Here is a 20000-nt window from a genome sequence, read left to right on the forward strand (position 1 = left end):
TAGTTTTCTGACCTTTCTATATATATTTTTTTAATTCTTTTTTATTAAAAATTTAACTATTGGTTTATCTCAATATATAAGTTTCTTTCACCCTGCGAATTATATCTTGTGATTGGTTTGTCTAATTGTGTTGAAATTTTTATGAGTTCTTCATTATAAACATGTACATTCACCTTACCAAAATAATTCATGTTAGTAAACTAGTTCCTAAAAATAGGTCTTGGTTTTTCGTTGCTATTTTTTAGGCCTCTTACCAGTTTTTTTACAAAAGCTTGAACAATTTGTCAAATCTTTTTGATTTCGGCTGGGAGAGTGTAATCATCTGATATTAAGAAATTGTGAAAATTTAATGGTCATACCATTACTAATTAAGAGGATGTATATCACCTAATCCATTTTACGATTTTCATACGAGATATAGTACTTCATATTTAAAGCAAGTAAATTGAAAAAAAATTTTTTGAATCAAGATTTTGGGTTCATGTAGCCTCACATGAACCCAAAATCTTGATTCAAAAAAAAAAAAATTTTAACTTACTTGCTTTAAATATGAAGTACTATATCTTGCATGAGAATCATAAAACATGAATGCATTTTTAAAATTTTGGTTTTATTAGTATAGGACCACCTTAGGCAATTTTGTTCAAATTTTTATTCGCGCAATGCTGAGCAGTTCCTCTATTAACACTGAGTAAAAGCAATTACCTTTTTTCCAATCACCCGGCCTATCTTGCTGAAATATATTCAACAGTAATAGTTGAATCGTAGTTTAAATCTCGAGATAATTCCTACCCTACAGAAGTAATAGTTTTACTTAGTTACATGTTACAGAGCTTTTCACTTTAATATTAGAAGATTTCCTAACAGTAGAAAAAAAACCTTGTTTAATAACAAAGCCGCATTTTTCGTTTGGTTGCTTCTTTCTGGTTTTATTAACTAATTCATTAATTTTAATAGCGAAGGCCTTTTTTTTGAACAGAAAATCTAAACATTAAAATCAACGTAAGACCTACAATGCGTTGTATTTCAGGAATAATCTTTTAAGGTTATATCTTGTAGATATTTTTTCATGTAAAATTTATTAAAAAAGAAAGAAAATTTTTTTTATCTATCTATATGTTCCACCTACACTCTATGTGGTATTTACCATATAAAAACATAATGGACAAAAAAATGATCATTACATGAATTACATGCAAAAAACACGCCTATTCCATGTGGAATTTCCCACATATAACTAGTGATCGACCGAAACCGAATAATTAGCCGAAACCGAAAGTACCGATATATCCGTTCAGTGAAGCCGAAGCCGAAACCGAAACAGAAATTTCGGCCAAAATTTAAAAAAGAATGTTAAAAATCTCTGAGCCTTTTATAATCACCGAGTTAAAGCAAAAAAAAACTGTTTGACATATTTATATGCAATCATCATGTAGCATAATTTGATTAAAACTATAATATGTCAAGACATTTCAATAATTAAAGTTAATAATTGAAATAACTTCTATGCGGAACACATTTTTTTTCATGTTTCCCGACAAAAGTCTGTTTCTTTCATTTAAAAGAATGTTTCCAGCAGTTGAAAACAACCTTTTAACTTCAGTAGATGTTGGTGGTGGTGTAAGGAATCTCTTTGCTACTTTTACTAATTCAAACTTTGCTTTAAATGTTGTTTTCTAATATAGATCTATGAAACTTCAGACATTCTTCAGAGCTTGAATCATTTTTTTGAGATATTGTTAACCCAGCCAGGCATTGTAAATTGCATCATTTCAGTCTTCTGCCGTTTTGATCTGATGTCAAATAAGGGTATTGTTCTTTTTTAGTTGTAATAGGCTCAACTTGATCTGAAGTTGGTATATTTTTAGTACGTATTGCTTTTTTAATTATAAAATTTTTTAGAGTAAACTGTGGGTGTTAACTTCTTAAATGTGATGAAAGTCCGCTAAGTGATTGAAGTTTTGCATTGTGCAATTCATGATGTATTTTCAAATTGCAGATATTGCAAGTTGCGTATTTGGAATCACTGGCTGTTACGGTAAAATGAATCCACAAATTGCTTTTCTATCGATTATTTTCTATTGTAAAATTTAGCACTGAAAAACTTTTGATGAAGTTATTGTTTTAGGTTGCTTCACTTAAATGTTAATTTATTTTAAGAATGATTTGAGAATAGTTACTTAAAACTATTAGGTAACGTGAGTTCAATTAAAATTTTTACAATTGTTATAATTAAAAATTGATTTACTAACAAACGATAACAATTAGGAAATCGTCATGATCCCACTCTAAATTGAAAAAAAAGTTATCTAAACTTAAAAAAAATCTTATAAAAGTTGCGGTTCATTTCGGTTGCGGTTTGAACCGAAAGTTCGGCCGAAACAGGAAAAGTAAAAAATTGTAAAACAGAAATTTCGGTTTTGGTTTCGGCCGAAGCTGAAAGTTTCCGTTGATTATATATAACCCATCCTTAAACGATTATAAAGAAACAAAAGAAAAAAAGTTAAGTAATAATATAATCTGTTTTTTTTTTAACGAAAGCCAACATAAAGTTAAAGAAAAATAAAGTTTTTTTTATATTGTTTTCATCAAATTGAGGTTTTTACAGTATTGCTCGTATTCATGTTTAAAAAAATCTATCTTTTTTATTTAAAAACTTTGACATATATATTATTCTGGCATATATTCGCCAAATGGTCACACACGAGCAGTGAACGCCTGAGGGAAGAAATGAAGTACATTAAAATAAAGGAGAATTATTTTTCGAACAAAGCATATTTTGACAGTTGTCAAGTCAAAAATAAAGATTAATAGAGGAATATTTAAAATATAAATAAGACAGACAATGCACTTAAACAGTACCAACAATGATAATAAACAATAAATTGTTTTATAAACACTTGTTTTATAAACAATTGATCAGCACAAGTAATAAATATAAATAAAAACACAGATACAAAAAATTATTAGAAACGGACACAAAAAACAAAAACATCTATAAATTTACTTTTGATTCCTACCAGACAACGCAGTTAATAAACCACAAGTCTCTAAAAAAAGTAAAAAAACTACATATTTTATTGATTTTTGCATTTTTATAACTTTAATATTTTTACCATGACATTAGAACTTGCACATTTGTAACTAAACATCAAATTGTGACCAAAACTGATCTCTAAGATGCGACACACACATACACCAACTATTATCATAACAGCCACACTTCCATATCAAGTTTTCTCCTATGAATTTTTTTTTTTTTTTTTTTTTTTTGTAGCAGGGGCGAGTAGTAATATATCTTATCGCAAGCCCCTTGATAAACTCTGCAAATATAAAGTTTTATTTAATTATAAGCACTTTCTTTAACAATATAAAATAAACAAACGTAAAATTAATAAAAAATAATATAAAGTCTAAGGATCAAAAAATAAAAAGAATAACAACACATATTAAACAACAAAAACAAATAAATTTGAAAAGTTACCAAGTGCATTTAACTTTAGCGTTTCTAAAATTAATATACTTTTCATTTAATTGATAGATCAATCGTGAGAATACTTTAAATTTTTAGAAATAGTTTTGTGGTAGATCAGTTTTTAGTAATAACTGTCTAAGTTTAGCTTTGAACTCTTTTAACATTAAAAGAGTTTTAAGTTCAGTCGTGAGTATTTCATTCCATGCCTTTGGTCCTCTAATTAAAATTGAAAACTCAGTTCCCACAAAATAACTTTTGGGTTGTATATTGGTGTTAAGTATTTATTTTGATTTGTTTTAAATAAGATATTAAAAATTTTTGGAATAATACTTTTAATAATTTTGAACATTAAAATTAGAAGATGATAAATATTTATTTGATAGTTATTAAATATATTTAACTTAGTAAACTAAGGTTGGCAGGGTGTATAGCGGCTTTCATTGGATATAATTCTGATTGCATGTTTTTGCATATTAAATATTTTTTTGATTTATTTTTATTGGTACAACACCATGCAATATTAGCGTAATTAAAAAAAGGTTTGAATAAAAGAAAAGTATAAGAGTTTTATACAACTTAAATTCAAAAAAGGTTTTGTCCTATAAAGTAGGCCAATGCTCCTTGATATTTTAACTTCAATATATTTTATATGATCTCTCCATGTTACATTTTCGCTAAGGAGTACTCCTAGAAACTTTAATAATACTTCTCTTTTTATTTCGCAATTGTTAATCCAAAGATTCGGAAGTTTTAATGGAATTTTGTTACGTTCATGATTGTGATGAAAAAAAGTGTGTTGTTTTAGTTAAATTTAGAGATAATTTGTTTGCTGTAAACCATTCAGCAAGGTTGTTTACACCCAGTGGGCATGCATCGTCCGCACGACGTCCGGAGGACGGTACAATGCCGTCCGTCTGTGATAATAGCAGTGAGCAGGACAGCAGTTCTTTCAGTGAGCCAATTGATGATTCTGTTTTAGTGAGCAATGATGAAATTGATATTTCTGATATAAACTCTTGTGAATCAATTACAAGAAAACTTTCTGATAACTTGAATAAGTATAATGATTTCTTAGATTCCCAATTTTGTAAATCATTAAAACTTTGGTCATTGAAACATGGATGTACCCAACAATGTGTGAATGAATTGTTAGCACTTCTGATTGAAAAAGGTCATTCTTTACCCAAAGATTCTCGTACGCTATTTGGTACAAAGAATAAAAATGATGTAGCTGTTGTTGTAGACAAGGCATATGTATATTTTAGAATAAAAAAAAAATATTGAAGAATATTGAGTTTGCATGAATACCAATCACAGGATGTTCGGTTAAATGTGAATTTAGATGATCTACCTATATGGAAATCTAGCTCATATCAATTATGGCCAATCTTAGTTCAGTTTGGAAAGTTTCAACCATTTATGGTAGCTTTATTTGGTCGCAAATCTAAACCAAAAATGACAAAGTTTCTTTCTGAATTTGTGCAAGAATTGAAGGAGCTCTCTAAATCAGTAGTAAACATAAACGATAAACAATATAACTTATCAGTATTTTGCTTTGTTTGTGATGCTCCGGCAAGAGCACTTTTAAAAGGCATTGTTCAGCATACTGGGTATTACTCTTGTGAAAGATGTACCCAAAGAGGTATGCAAAAGCATAAAAGGACTGTGTTTGATGATTTAGAAGAAAATGTTACTTTACGCAATAATGATATGTTTTGTAACCATTCTTACTCCTTTCCAGATGCCAGTGGGAAGCGATATCAATACTCTTCCTTGCCAATTAATTTTATACAAAATTTTGTATTAGACTATATGCATTTAGTTTGTCTCGGAGTGGTGCGTCGTTTGTTACATTTTTTAAAAGGTGCATTTATTGGTATATTTGATGGTCGGTTGTCGTTTGTGCAGCAAAATATAAACTCTGAGCAGTTATTAAAGTTTAATGGAAGATTGCCAAGTGACTTTTTCCGCCAACCAAGGTCAATATCAGAATTGAATTGGTGAAAAGCGACCGAGCTACGTAGTTTCCTTCTTTATACTGGTTTGGTTGCATTGAAAGGTGTATTAGTTAAACAAAGTTATTAAGAATTCCAAAGACCATTATGGCTCTTCTTTTAATGTATATAATGTACATGGACTGTTACACATTGCTGATGATGTGGAGTATTTTCAGTGCAGCTTGGATGAAATATCTGCTTTTCAGTTTGAAAACTACTTTTGTCAGATAAAGCAATTAATTCGTGGAAAATATAATCCAGTTATGCAATTGTTTCGAGACTAAGTGAGCTTGAAGATACTCCATCTTTAAAGGAAGAAAGTATTTCAAAAATACGAGTTGGTGCAAAAGATTCATGTTTTTTATTCTGGAATGGCATTGTGTTTGTCACTGTTATATGTCAAGATGGAGGCTTCCAGTGTGATTTTTATCCAAAATCTGCACTTGAATATTTCTTTACTTATTTTGTTGACTCAAAAGACCTTGATATATATTGTATTAAAGTGAATGCCTGCCCCATAAAATGTATTATTCAAAGAACTGATCTAGTTCGAAAATGTGTATGCTTACCATATAGAAATAGTTATGTTATAATTATGTTATACCTTACCTATAATTATGTGATACCTTATACAGTTATGTTATATCTTTAACACAAGATATGTAAACATGCTTGAATGCTCTTAATAGGTTATTCTTATAGCTCTTTTAGTGTATTTTTATTCAATGTTTTAAATTTTCACTTGCTTTCAAAGTACTCACTTAAAATTCACTCTCTCCTACTTGCAGGTTTGTAGAGGAAGATATATTCCAGAGTTTTGGATAATAGTGACAAGGAATAAGTCTTTATTGACTAAGTTCATTAACTTTGCAATGAATAAATACTGTAAACTTATCTTTTAGATATTGGGCTGCATGTGTTGTCCTGAAAAATGGTTCAGAGTGAACAACTATTGTGCCTTGTCCGTGGGTTGATACTTTACATCAGCAAATTTTCTGGCCATTAAACGAATTGTCTTGACGAAAAGTCTTTGGATTTCTACTTTAAGGAACATGAATCACCAGGCCCTAATTGGATGACATACCCAATATTAGAGGTTTTGCTCCACCAAGGCACACATGAGGAACCACAGGAGTTGGTTGATTTTGCAACTACGGCTGAGGATGTATCATTTCTGATGATGCCAATGGTATTTCATTAGTGTCTTCTTTTTTTATTAGTTTTAATAAACTTTAAGGTGGTTTGCAACTCACATAACTTTTACCACTTAGATATAGTATAATATTCAGCAAATTTTCATTATGTTTTTCTACCTCATATCCACAGAGTCTAAATAATAATAGGCAGAAAAAAATCTTAAATTGTAAATGAATTTCTTTGGATAACTAAGTGGCTACTCTGTCCAGGGTTTTAGAGTTGTACATTTTTTTAGTACTGCCAAAAAAACACCCACGAACTATAAGTCCAGTTTTGGAATTGAAGAAATTATACAATAAGAAGGAGCATTCCACGGTTGTAAACATAGATAAAAAGCACTCCGAAGAAGAGATTCTTCCTGTCTTTGCATCATCATCATCATCATCATCAACAACTTTTTTGAATAAAAACAAAATTACATCACCTACCCTAAATACTTCAGCATCTTCACCCAGTAAAACTAGAAGAGAAGATTTTTCAGAAGCCCCTCCTCTTTCTCGCTCTGCTAACAAAAGTTTTAAAACACCTAAAAATACCTTTGCTGATGGTGGAGCCGGGTTTAAGGAAATGACAACTAAACGTCCTTCTTTTAATACTTTGATTTTTCGTCGATAGTCCTATTTCAATTTTTTATATTTAATTATAGTTTTTATTACCAAAAGTCAAGGTCTATTGATAATATAAATTTACAAATATATTTTAAATAATCAAAAGGTTTTTACTTATTAATTAGTCTTAATCTCTGTGATGTATAAAGAAAAAAAAGTCCTGGCGATTAATTAAATGATTGTAAAGATAAATATTTTGATTACATAATGTAATTATTTTTTAGATTTCCAGTATGTTATGTTTATGAAAATGGAAACCCATATCATGAATATGTTGGCATCTCTGATTGATGGTGATGAACTTGATGCAAATTTTGGAGTGGAGGACCTTCAGCCTATGTCATCTATAGAAGAGTTTGACTTAGAGGAAATTAAGTTTGAAAATAAAACTTATCGCAATAAAAAGGTAGTTAAAACTTGTTATTAGTTTGTGCAAGGATTACCTTTTTTAAGTAACTTTGAGATTAAATAATACCTTCTTATTTAGTTCATATTTTATATGTTCATAATTTTATGTTGTTGATAATACCATTCTAAAATGTCTAAAAGTTGGCTGTTAAGTGGTAAGGGTGAACATTTTCAGGTAATTTTGATAGAAGGGAAAACGGTTTTTGAGAGAGTATGCCATATATTATTATATATATAGTAGTAATATCACAATAAAAATACTCAGTCCTGATCTGCAAAACAGGTAAATGCCAGGAAGGTCATCCAGTTTTAAAAAATTGCTTCAACTCTTCCAGAAACTCATTTAAATTAGAAAATAGGCATTATGGAGGCATGTCCAAATTACAAAAGTGTAGAAATATGGACCTTAAACATAACAAAAAAAAAATTAAAAAAAAAACAACATATTCATTATCATAAAATTTTGTGAACTGGAACTTGAATGAAAATGTATTGGTACTTATATGGTGAATTTATTTGCAAGTTTTGAATGGAATACTATATATTTCTCTATCAAAAGTAAAAATTTTATAAAACTTTTTAAAAAATACATTTTTATAGAAAATGGCTATAAAGGCGATTGGAGGAAAAGATGTACGAACAAAGGTACGGCTTGGATTAGATGCCTTAATGGTTCGTAGTGTCCAAGATTTGTGTAGTAAAGATGAAAAAACTGGGAAAAGAGCGTTTTCAAAGACTATGCGCTATCGTTGCTTGCTAAGTATGTATTTTCAATATTTCCATAAAGTTTACGGTACGCACTAGGGTGTCCCAAAAACATAATTTTTTTTTTCTTTAGGATACTTCTCATTTTTTTCCCATTCTCTTAAGTCCACTAACACTAAAAGTCAAAAGAAAAAATATTTTTGTAGCCAGGAAGTGATAGCTGTAAAATTTGAAAAAATTGATTTTTTTGAAAGTAAATGTCCGTTACATGTTGGATTAATATGTAATAAAATTTATTTTTATCTTTTGTTTTTAAAAAGTTAATAATAATGCCTACCCAGCTAGCACGCATACGTTGGGCCGACGTCGGACCAACGTCAGAAGCGTTGGCCAATTTTATTAACCAAGTGCTAACGTTGAACCAACGTCGGGCCAACGTCGAAATACGACGTTTTTTAAATGCGTACAGTGTGATTCCGGGTTTAGCGTTAAAAAAGTTTTCGTCCATTTTTAAAAGCTGTTGTAGCGCAACTTTCTATTAGAGTATTTTATTGTTTTGAATTCAAAATTTCATGATTTTATAATAATTTCGTAGTAATTGAGTATTGAATAATTTCGAACTTAATATCAAATCATTAAAAAAAAAAAAAAAATGCAAACATGCTAATTTTTGTATCTATTAAGATGCAGTTTTTAATTTTTCTTTAAAACAAGAGTTTATTTAATTAAATTATAATGTTTATAATGTCATTATGTATAATTATAATGTTTATAATGTCATTATATATAAAGTATAATGTTTATAATGTCTTAAGTTTATAATAACATTATAAACTAAAGTTAAATAAACTCTTTTTTTACGCTTGTATGTATTACATAATCACAAGAGTAAAACTCTTGTTTTACTCTTGTGATTATGTAGTACATACAAACGTAAAACATAAAGCATACAGGCATAAAAGGTTTATTTAACTTTACATACATTATTAATGTATATACATTACATACATTATTAATGTATGTAGTACCTACATTAATAATGTATGTACTGTACATACACATAAATTAATTGTATCATACATTAGTTTTAAAAATCATGTAGTTTGTATCGATAACATTATGTCATAATGTTATTGATACAAACTGTAGGATCTTTAAAACTAATGTATGATACAATCAACTACAATGTAGTTGATTGTATTATCCCTCAGTTTTATCTAGTTAATTTATCTAGTTAAACATTATCTAAATAATAATGTATGTACCACATACAGTACTAATGCATGTAGTACACATATTATGAATAATATTGTATGTAGTATATAAACATAATGCATGTATTACATACAAAGCATAATACTGTCTATACTATTTAGGCAACTACTGAATGTCAATCACTGTATGATACAGTCTGTATCTTAAAACATGATACAGTCAGTATCATATAGCACAATACATACAATTAAAGAGTTATTAATTACTAAAGACTTAAGTAGTTAATAACTACGTAGTCTAAATAGTTATAAACTACTTAAGTCTTTTGTAGTTAATTACTTGGTAATACTGAATAAGTATTACCAATTAAGTGTTGCCTTTTATTATATGCATTTGTGGTATTTTATTGGTAATTGGAATTCTAATGAATTGGTAATTTGATTGGTAATTTTGTTTGGTAATATTGGTAATTGGAATTCTAATGAATTGGTAATTGGTGAATTGGCATTTGTGGTATTTTATTGGTAATTGGAATTCTAATGAATTGGTAATTAGAATTCTAAATTTGTAAATAATAATTTTGAAGCTTTTTATCTCTGTTGTTTACAGCAAAATATTGATACGATTATTTAATAAACTTCCGTTTAGATGTGACTTAAACAAAATTAATGCAATGCCAACAAATGTACTGATTAGTATTTTTTAAATCCCATTTTTTTGCCATGTTTATGCAGGTACATCGAAAAAATTATTTTATTATGTTTTATATGCATTTTATTCGTATAAAATAAATATTTTTTGCATGTATTGTTCATTAACTATTTTTTTTTACTTCAAATATAGATTTTTATTTTGATATAGATTATTTATTGAATAAAAAAATATCTAAATTATGTTACTGTTATCTACAAACACAAATATATATAACCTATTACCAATAATTTTAACAGTAGTTATGGCAATATCTGAAGCTCATCAAACAAAAGATGCAAATTTAAATATTTATATAAAGTTGTATAATGAGGAGCATTCAAACGTTAAAGTTGTAATTTATATTTTTACTTTTTAAATAAATATTACAAGAATTTATCTTACCATAAAAATGCCAAAAAGGCGTATTATTAATACACTCCCACTTAACTCTTGGTTTTTATTTCTCTCTTCAGTAGCAAAAAAGAAAAACCAAGGATAAACTGGAACTTGCATATATATATATATATATATATATATATATATATATATATATATATATATATATATATATACATATATAAATATATATATATATAAATATATATATACATATATATAAATATATATATACATATATAAATATATATATATAAATATATATATATATATATGTACATATATATATATACATATATATATATATATATATATACATATATATATATATATATATACATATATATACGTATATATACATATATATATATATATATATATATATATATATATATATATATATATATATATATATATATATATATATATATATAGATAGATAGATAGATAGATAGATAGATAGATAGATAGATAGATACACAAATATTTACTTAAAAGTTAATTTCAGATATTATTTCAGATATTTCAATACTATCACATCGTATAAAGAGATGCATTTAGACTTTTGAGTTGAAAGATGAAGACGACAGATTTGTAAGGAAAATGACTGCGAAGATGAAAATACTTTATTATATTTAAATATATGTATAGTTTGTATGAACATTTTAATGTAGTAATAAATATTGTGACAAATTTTGATTTTTCTCTGTGTTACAAAGCTAAAGATGCTTATTTGATTAGCATTAATGTTAAATATTTATTTATCAGTAAATGCATGTGTTAAACAATGATAACATATTTTTAGTAGATGGTTTTGTTTTACAAAGATAACATATTGTTAGTAAATGCATGTGTTTTACGAAGATAAAAGATATTGGTAGTAAATACGTGTACCTCATTCCTGTATTATAATTCTTATTCTGCATTATAATTGTATGTTGTTGAAATTTCCTAAAGTTATAATATATTATATAACTTATTGTTCCTGTATAGTTTTTGTATTGTATGTTTTTATTATTTATTGTTTCATTATTATTTATTGACATTTATAATTATTTACTGAATGAAGCTTTTGTTTAATTGTTTTTTTTTTCAGTTATGTTTAAAGGAGCGTTTATTTCTTAATTTATTTGACAGCTGTTAAAGAGGGAGAAGGTAACAATTATTTAGGAGTGTATTAATTATATATATTTGTGGCATTTTAATGGTAATTGGAATTCTTTTAGCATTTTTATAGTAGAGTTTTGAAGCTTATTGTCTCTAATTATTGCAGTGACACTATTATTCGATAATTTTGTGTATAGACGATGACTTGAAAAAATGATTGCAATATCAACAAATGAACCTATTATTTTTTCACCATTTTTGTGCAGGTAATACATAAAAAAAAAGTATTACGTTTTTATTTATGTGCATTTTACACTCATATAAATATATAACATAATACTTATAATTTTAACAGTAGTTATGGCAATGCCTAAAGCTCATCAAATGAAAGATACAAAATTAAAGATTATCAAATTAAAGATTATCAAAGACTATCAAATTGTATAACCAGAAGCATTCGAACGTTGTAGTTGCTCTAAAGCGAAGTAAAGATGCAAGATTCGTTAGGATGCCAAGCAGTTAAAAAGAACATTATTATGTTTAGATATGTGTATAGTTTATACGATTATTTTAACTTAATTATAATAATTATTATAACAAGTTTCGATTTTCTCTGTGTAATTATTAAATTAAAGTTGGTTCATTATTCAACATCAATATTTACTTTTGTTTATTAGCGCCAAATTTTATTTTAACTTATTTGGACATTTTAATAAACATTACAAAGAGTTGCGCTTTATTTAAATTAATAGTTGCACTTTATTTGAAGAAAAAGCTGCGTTTTCTCTAAAGAAATAGTTACACATTAGTTAAAGAAACAGTTTACTAATTAAATAATTAGTTTTAATTTGTTTGCAAAACTTTACTTTTGATTCAAAAGGTATGCACATCTTTTGAATCAAAAACAAAGTTTTCGCAAACAAAAAATGAATTAAAATTTTGAATATTACGTTGGGCGAACGGTAGAATGCGACGCTGGCCCAACGTCGGATGCCGACGTTGAGCCAACAATGGGGTGCGACGTCGCGCCGACTACCAAATCGACGTTAAGCCAACGTCGATTACCGACCATCGGCCAACCAATTTTTCGACGTCGGCCCGACGTTGGCCCAACGTATGCGTGCTAGCTGGGTAAGTACAGAATAGTGCTATTATGACTTTTTAAAAGCATATTTTGGTCTTTAGATTTGGGCTCGGGTATGTTTAGGCAAAATGTATCATACTTTCTTAGAATTTGATACATAAATATCTTTATTTTGCACTAATAAAAAACAACTTCATCAAATTGGTTTCATGCATCAAGTAAACACCTTTAAGAATTCCGGTATTATTAGATTTGTGCTCAAAAACATGCGCAATTTAGAGCTTTAACGAAAGCTCTAAATTACGCTCACCAAAAGGGTGTACCAGAAATAGTTTTCTTTTTTCTTTTTGAGAACATTTCTAAAGCTTTTGCCATTCTCTGAAGTCCACTGAGGCTATTAATAACCAAAAAACAAAATCAGTTGTTAAAAAGTGATTTTTGCAAAATTTAAAAGAATCAAATCTTTTGAAAATGAATGTTGTTTTGTTATCAATATTACTTAATTTCTTAGGACATTATTCTCATTTTTTTGTTTTTTAAACACTTATTGTTGAATAGTAAGATAGCAAGGTGAATAATATTATTATTAGTGTGATGCATGCTTTTATTTTATATGAATTTTGGGTTTTTGTAACAGGCTTGGTTACGCTTATTTAAATTATTTTAGGAGGCTCTTAATTATTCTTAAGCTTACAAAACTGTGCGCATTCTCGAAAACCTTGTGGTTAAGAAAAAAATCATCTATACTTATATATAAATATTTTTGTTTAGCAAAGCAATAAGCACATTAAATGGTTTTCATGCATCTAATAAACACTAAAGAAAATTTCAGTATTTTGCTCATAAACATGCCTGATTTAAAGTAACACGCAACAAAATGCTTATCACACACCTAATTTTTAAACATAACCTGAGCCTTATATGTTCATAAACGTATAATTCCTATATAAAAAAACATGTAAAAGACAACTAGTTTACATAGCTTCTTGTGGCCCCCGTGTTAAATATCTCTGTGGTCAATGGCCTCTTGAGGAACTTTAGGGCCTCCTTTTTAATGTTGTTTAAAAACAACCTTTTAAAAGAACTTTCACTTCTTTCAACACTCCAACACTGAAGTTCTTTTATGGAGTTTTTACCATCTTCACAACGTTTTCTGTTCTAATTTATATGCAGGCAACGAATGTTGGAGGGAGACATATCTCATTTTGTAGAGGATCTTATTGATGGGAAGATAAAATAGCACAGGAAAGCACTATATGTAAGGTTATATAAAGGCTGGTCACTCAGACCAAGGTAGATAAGACGGAGCACATCAGGTTTGATGAGAATGCATAACAAGTTAGGTTGTTTTTTAAAAATGTTAACAATAATTCATTCCATAGGTGTTTGGTAAATGCTTCATACCTGCTTGCCTATAGGATGACTAAGAATGTACCCTAGGTGATGAATCAGGAAACGAAAAAGATGATTAAAATGGCACATTTTAATTTGTCAGAGCAGTTTCATATGAGGAAACCAAAGCTACCAGTTGTTAGCAGGTCAACAGAGCTTACTAACCATAGCGGATAAAACGAAGTTAGACTGTTAGATATTTTACATATTTAAACAGTTTTCGTTGAAAAACGAAATTTTGCAGCTATCCCTTTTACTGGAACAAAAAAAGTTTTTTGGTAATTTTAGCCTATTTGGACCTCAGAGAATGGGAAAAAATTGAGAGGTATTTTTTTTTTTTTTGGGACACCCTAGTACACACTAATCATTTGATGAATAAAGCTGAAGAAATTGAAAAATGTTTCTTCGTGCTAATTTTTGTATCATTAAAGACGTTCGTGAGCTAAAAGCTTATTGTGCTTTAGTATTAACTGTTTCCATAAAATTGAGTGAAATAACTCGATGACGTAGTGAAGTAATAATATAAAAATAATAATCCAAATTAAAAATTTGTATTTAAAAAGTAAACGTATTTAAAAAAATACAAGTTACATGAAAATGGCGTAAGCATGAAACACTCGTAATTTACAGTTAAAAAATTAAAAAAAAACGTAGTTTCATTAGCAATTTGGTGATGTAAATAACATTGATATGTTTTTACAAAAAAAAGTTTTTCCTTTAGGAGCTTTTCTGGAACTTGACAAAAGATTTAATCGATTTTAACGTTGGAGACTTACTCAAAAGAGCTGTTCGAAGTAGGGCTGGAAGTTTGAACGAAGAGTCTTAAGAGCCTTCTAATTAATGTTTTATTATCTTATTTTGTTTTATGCCTGTTTTAGCAGATTTTATTTTGGCGATTTAGATTTGAAAATTATTAGCTAACAATTGTTGTTTTTTTTATGAATAAACATTGTTCTCTGACCCGAGAGAGAATTGTACTTACTGAAGAATATTACAAATTAACAATATAGTTAATTTGTTACTTACACCTTAAGGTGTAAATAACAAATTAACTATATTAAAAATATATTAAATATTTTATACATTTTTTATATATATATTTTTTATATATATTTCAATATATTAAATATTTCTGTATTAAATTAACTATATTAAATAACAAATTGACTATATATAGTCATAAACAGCGGATTTTAAAATCCCTATTTAAAAAAAAAACCTAAAATAAAGATATCCGTTAAACGGAAAAATTGGTGACGTCCTATTGACGTCTTTATTTCGTCCCTTTAGGACGGACGCAAAACGTTTAATTTGGTACGTCCTTTGGACGTCTCCGCTTCGTCCAGTTGGGACGTCCACTGGTCCAAAACGAATGTCTTTAGGACTTCCCACGGACGTCGTGTTGCCCACTGGGCAGTTTTAAATAAAAAATTTATATTACTGTAAGCATAATATAGATTAGTATCATATGCAAACAATATTGTGTCTAATACATTACAAGATTTGCTTATATCATTGATATATACTAGATATAAGAGCGGTCTTTATGAGTACTCCTCAAGATATAATTATTTTGTTAGTTTTTCCGTTATTATGAGAAATCTATCGCTGTTTTTTGTTAGTTTTTCCATTATTATGAGAAATGTATTGCTGTCTGTTTGACAGGTAGCTTTTAAACCATTTAAGGTTTGAGTGTTTAATACCGTAGCTTTTTAATTTGGTTAATAAAATACAATTATTTACAGTGTCAAAAACCTTGCTGAGACCAATAAAAACGCCTAAAGTATATTTGTTTTCATCAAAAAATTTAAGAATATCATGAACAAGGTGAACGATTGCTTGGTCAGTAGAGTGGCCTTTTTTGAATCCAAATTGTTTATTATAAAGAATATTATCAATATCTAAGAAATAGTACAGTCTTTTAAAAATAATATTTTCTAATATTTTTGAGAAGCATGGTAGAATTGAAATAGGTCTATAAATTGCGATACAAGTTGCATCTCTAGATTTTAGAACTGGTATCACCCTTGCAACTTTGAATTTGTCAGGAAAGATTCCTTCTTCTAAAGAAAGATTGAAAATGTGCAAAAGCGGAGTTTTTATGTAAAATATTGATTTAATTATTATATTGCTACTTACACCATCAACTCCATTACCTTTATTTGATTTTAATAAGTTTACAACATCAAGTAGTTCTTTTTCAGATAACTTATTATTTTCCTTAAGATTATTATGAGAGATTAAATATGATTCAAAACTAGTTTTACTATTTTTTATTTTTGAGGCCAAACTTGGACCCGTATTAACAAACATATGATTGAAAGAGTTAGCGATTAAAAAATCATTAGTAATTTCACGATTATTTATGAGTTTTTTGGGAAATCTATAAGTGCTTATAATTTTTTTACCTATCAATTTTGTACATTATTTTTGCAGTTAAGTAAGTGATTAGTATAATATTGCTTTATTGAATACTTTTTAAATGTTTCGAAGAGCCATTTGTAGTTTTTATATTTTGCTTCGCTTTCATAAGTTCTTTTTCTAATAAACTTTTTGTATAAGCATTTTTTTTTTTTTTTGATAACTTTATTATTCCCGTTGTTATCCAAGGATTTTGCTGGAATTGAATTTTGATAAATTTACTAATAATCGGGAAAGCTTCATTACAGTGGCTTTGAAATATGCTATGAAAACAATCATAACTTCCTCTGCATTTTTAATTTTTAAAACAGTTTCCAATTTGTTGTGGATAACAGATTGATAAAAGTATTAATGGATGAATTATTAATTATTCGCTTTTAATTTTATTTTTTCCTGATATTTTATTGATGTTTTTTTGTGAATTTATTACCACTGGAAAGTGGTCTGAAATGTCAGTGACAAATATTCAAGTCTTAACTTTTATGTTTTTGAATTTGTTAATTATTATTTGATCAATTAATATAGCATTATTTTTTGTTATGCGTGTTGGTTTGTTAATTGTTGGAATGCAACCATTTTGAAATATAATATTGGTAAAATTTCTGACGCTTTCATTTTTTTCATAATTGAGCATGTCTAAATTGAGATCGCCCACAAAATAAATTAATTTGCCATAAATATCATTTTTTGTAATTAAACATTCAAAGTTTTTGTTAAATGCTTCTATTTAACCTGAAGGCGGTTGATACATGATGTATAAAATTATGTTTTTGCTAAAATTGTGTAATACCTCAATAGTTAACAACTCATATTCTTTTGTTATTAAGATCATTTCATTACGAAGTTTAAAATTTAAAGAATTGTGCATGAAATATACACTCCTCCTCCTGCTTTTTCAGATCCTCTTAATTGATGAATAACTTTATAATTATTAATTTGAAAGTTGGAGTTTTTTTTAATTTCTTTATTCCAGTACCATGTTTCTGTAAGGCATATAATTTGAAAATTTATTTTGACGCTAAATAAAAATTCCTCAAGTTTATCAAAAAAATTTTGTATACTCCTTATATTTAGATACAGGATGGATAGTGCATTATCATCTATGTTAGCAGTAAGCGTTGAAACGTTTGAACTATAATAATAAGAGCTTATATTTTCCATCCCCCATCCTTCTAAAAGCTAACATATGGTTCAGGGTTGTTTTCTAAAAGTATATTTTTGTTTATTAGAAAAGCTTTAATTTTATTTATGTCAGTATCATTAGATGTGTTATTTTTAGCATTAAAATTAGATAATAAGTTTGTTTCCATTTTAAAATAAGTATTTAAGCATTAAAAATAAAAAACATTAACTTTTTACTTTTCTTTGGGAGTCCAGTCGCGAATGAATAGTTTATCGTACAATATTACTGCATATTTTCCGCCTTCTCGCTCTTTTTTTAGTTGTTCTCAAAGCTGTTTTCTTATAATTGTGGTTTCAGCGCAGTAGTCTTCGTTTATAAAAATATTTTTCCCTTTTAAATTTTTCACCTGTTTTAAAATGTCTACATTGTCTTTATAGTTTAGTAGTTTGATAACTATTGGTCGAATTTTATGAGTGCTTCTAAGTCCAGCCCTGTGAGCCCTCTTAATTTTTATATCTTTTAAAACAAGTATATCTTCAAAAAGCTTCTGCACCTTGGATTCGCTGACACTCCAATTTTCATTTTCGTTTTGTTTTATGCCTTCTATTCTTAAGTTGTACCTTTGTGAGCGATCTTTGATTTCTCTAAGTTTTCTTTTTATTTTAAGTATTTCGCTAATGTCTTTCATTTTAATGCTTAACTCTTTCGTTTTTTTCTTTACGACTTCAAATTTATCCGTAACAATCTCTTCATTAGTTTGAATAGCTTTGAAAATATTGCTGCAATCAGCTGCAAGAGACCACTTTTTTATTTGTTGTTTCTAATTTTAATTGCAGTGTTATTGATTTTAGTTAAGTTTTCGGTACCAATTTTTTCATACTTTTCTAACCGCTTAGCAAGTATTTTCATATTTGCTGCTGTTATTGACGTGAATACTTTTTCATGATCAATCGCTTTCTTGTTTTTTCTAGAATATCATTCTTCTATTTTTCGAGTGACTCAGTAATTATTTTAATATCCGTTTTTAATTTTAAACGTTCATGTATTTATAAATATATATATATATATTTTTTTTTTTTACATGCAGTAAAAACGCGTCCGTTCACCATAATGTAATGATACTGAATGTTTCACTATAAAATAGCCATAAACTCAATTTCAAATGTTTTCAGATAATTAATTGTTAAATTTATAAAATAATTTATTGTTTTCAAACAGTTACTTTCTACTTTTTTTGTTATTAAGTTCTTTACATATATACACCTATTAAAACAATTAAATGAATATTTTAAGGTAGAACCATTTAGTTTATTGAATTATTGGGTTTTTTTTATATAAAAAATAATTATGGATAGTGGAGTATTGAAACCAACTATTAACAGGTTTCATTCTAAAATTATAAAGCAGGTCAAAAACTATATATTGTTATAATGTTTATATTTTTGATTTGAAGAATAACTTAGTTTTATCATTGACAACCCCAGAATATTTTGAAACTTTGAGGATTTGTGTATACCAACAATAAAAACAAATCTTGAAAAAAATTTTATATATGTAGAGTGAGATTTTTCTAAAAATTTAACTTTTAGTGGTAATACAAATTTGTTTTAATACTACTAAGCCATTTTTTTGATATTATTATTATTATTATTATTATTATTATTATTACTGTTATGAATATTATTACTATTGCTTTTGCCACTAGGATCATTTATCTTTGATACTTTAAACTTTTGTTGTCGCCACTGTTATTATTGCTACTGAAATTATTATTACTTTTATTATATTGTTATTACATATTAATATAAGTTTTTCAAATTCTCGGCAAGAAAGGTAAATGCGGCCCACATGTAATTGAAGGTAAGTCTGAAATTATAAACAAGTAAGTAATTGCTATGCAGCTAAAAGCAATATAATTTTTAAAAATGCATGTCAAAATAAGATACGGTTATAATATAAACAGCATAATGTGGTCTACGTATTTAGGTATATAATTTATGTGATAAACCTTCCTGAGGAGAAAGATATATGAGACCATAATGTTTATAAGTTTATAAACATTAAAAGTTTGTCATAAGACATCAAATTTTGCTAAAACTTGTAAGTATCAAAGCTTTTATTTAATGAAAGGAAAAACAAAATTTTTTCGCTGCAAGAAACAACATAAAAATAAGCAAAA

General features: G+C 27.5%; 1 protein-coding gene and 1 long non-coding RNA gene across 5 annotated transcripts in view; one reads left to right on the top strand and one right to left on the bottom strand.

Moving 5' to 3' along the window:
* The window catches only part of LOC136089419 (uncharacterized), a 77408-nt gene that overhangs the window by 26390 nt on the left and 31018 nt on the right, over window positions 1–20000 (bottom strand). For all 4 annotated transcript variants that reach the window (XR_010643038.1, XM_065815406.1, XM_065815405.1 and 1 more), the window contains exon 4: window positions 3008–3050. Coding sequence is in view for 3 of the 4 variants with exons in the window: in XM_065815406.1 (XP_065671478.1) it covers window positions 3008–3050 (43 nt within the window). In the remaining variant the exon portion in view is untranslated. The remainder of the gene's footprint in view (window positions 1–3007; window positions 3051–20000) is intronic.
* On the top strand, window positions 10180–12401 carry LOC136089438 (uncharacterized). The gene is made up of 5 exons (XR_010643053.1): window positions 10180–10339; window positions 11215–11627; window positions 11791–11849; window positions 11999–12067; window positions 12157–12401. It is a non-coding gene; the product is annotated as an uncharacterized LOC136089438 (long non-coding RNA).

The sequence above is a fragment of the Hydra vulgaris genome, chromosome 13, assembly GCF_038396675.1.
Source record: "Hydra vulgaris chromosome 13, alternate assembly HydraT2T_AEP".
Taxonomy (NCBI): Eukaryota; Metazoa; Cnidaria; class Hydrozoa; order Anthoathecata; family Hydridae; genus Hydra; species Hydra vulgaris.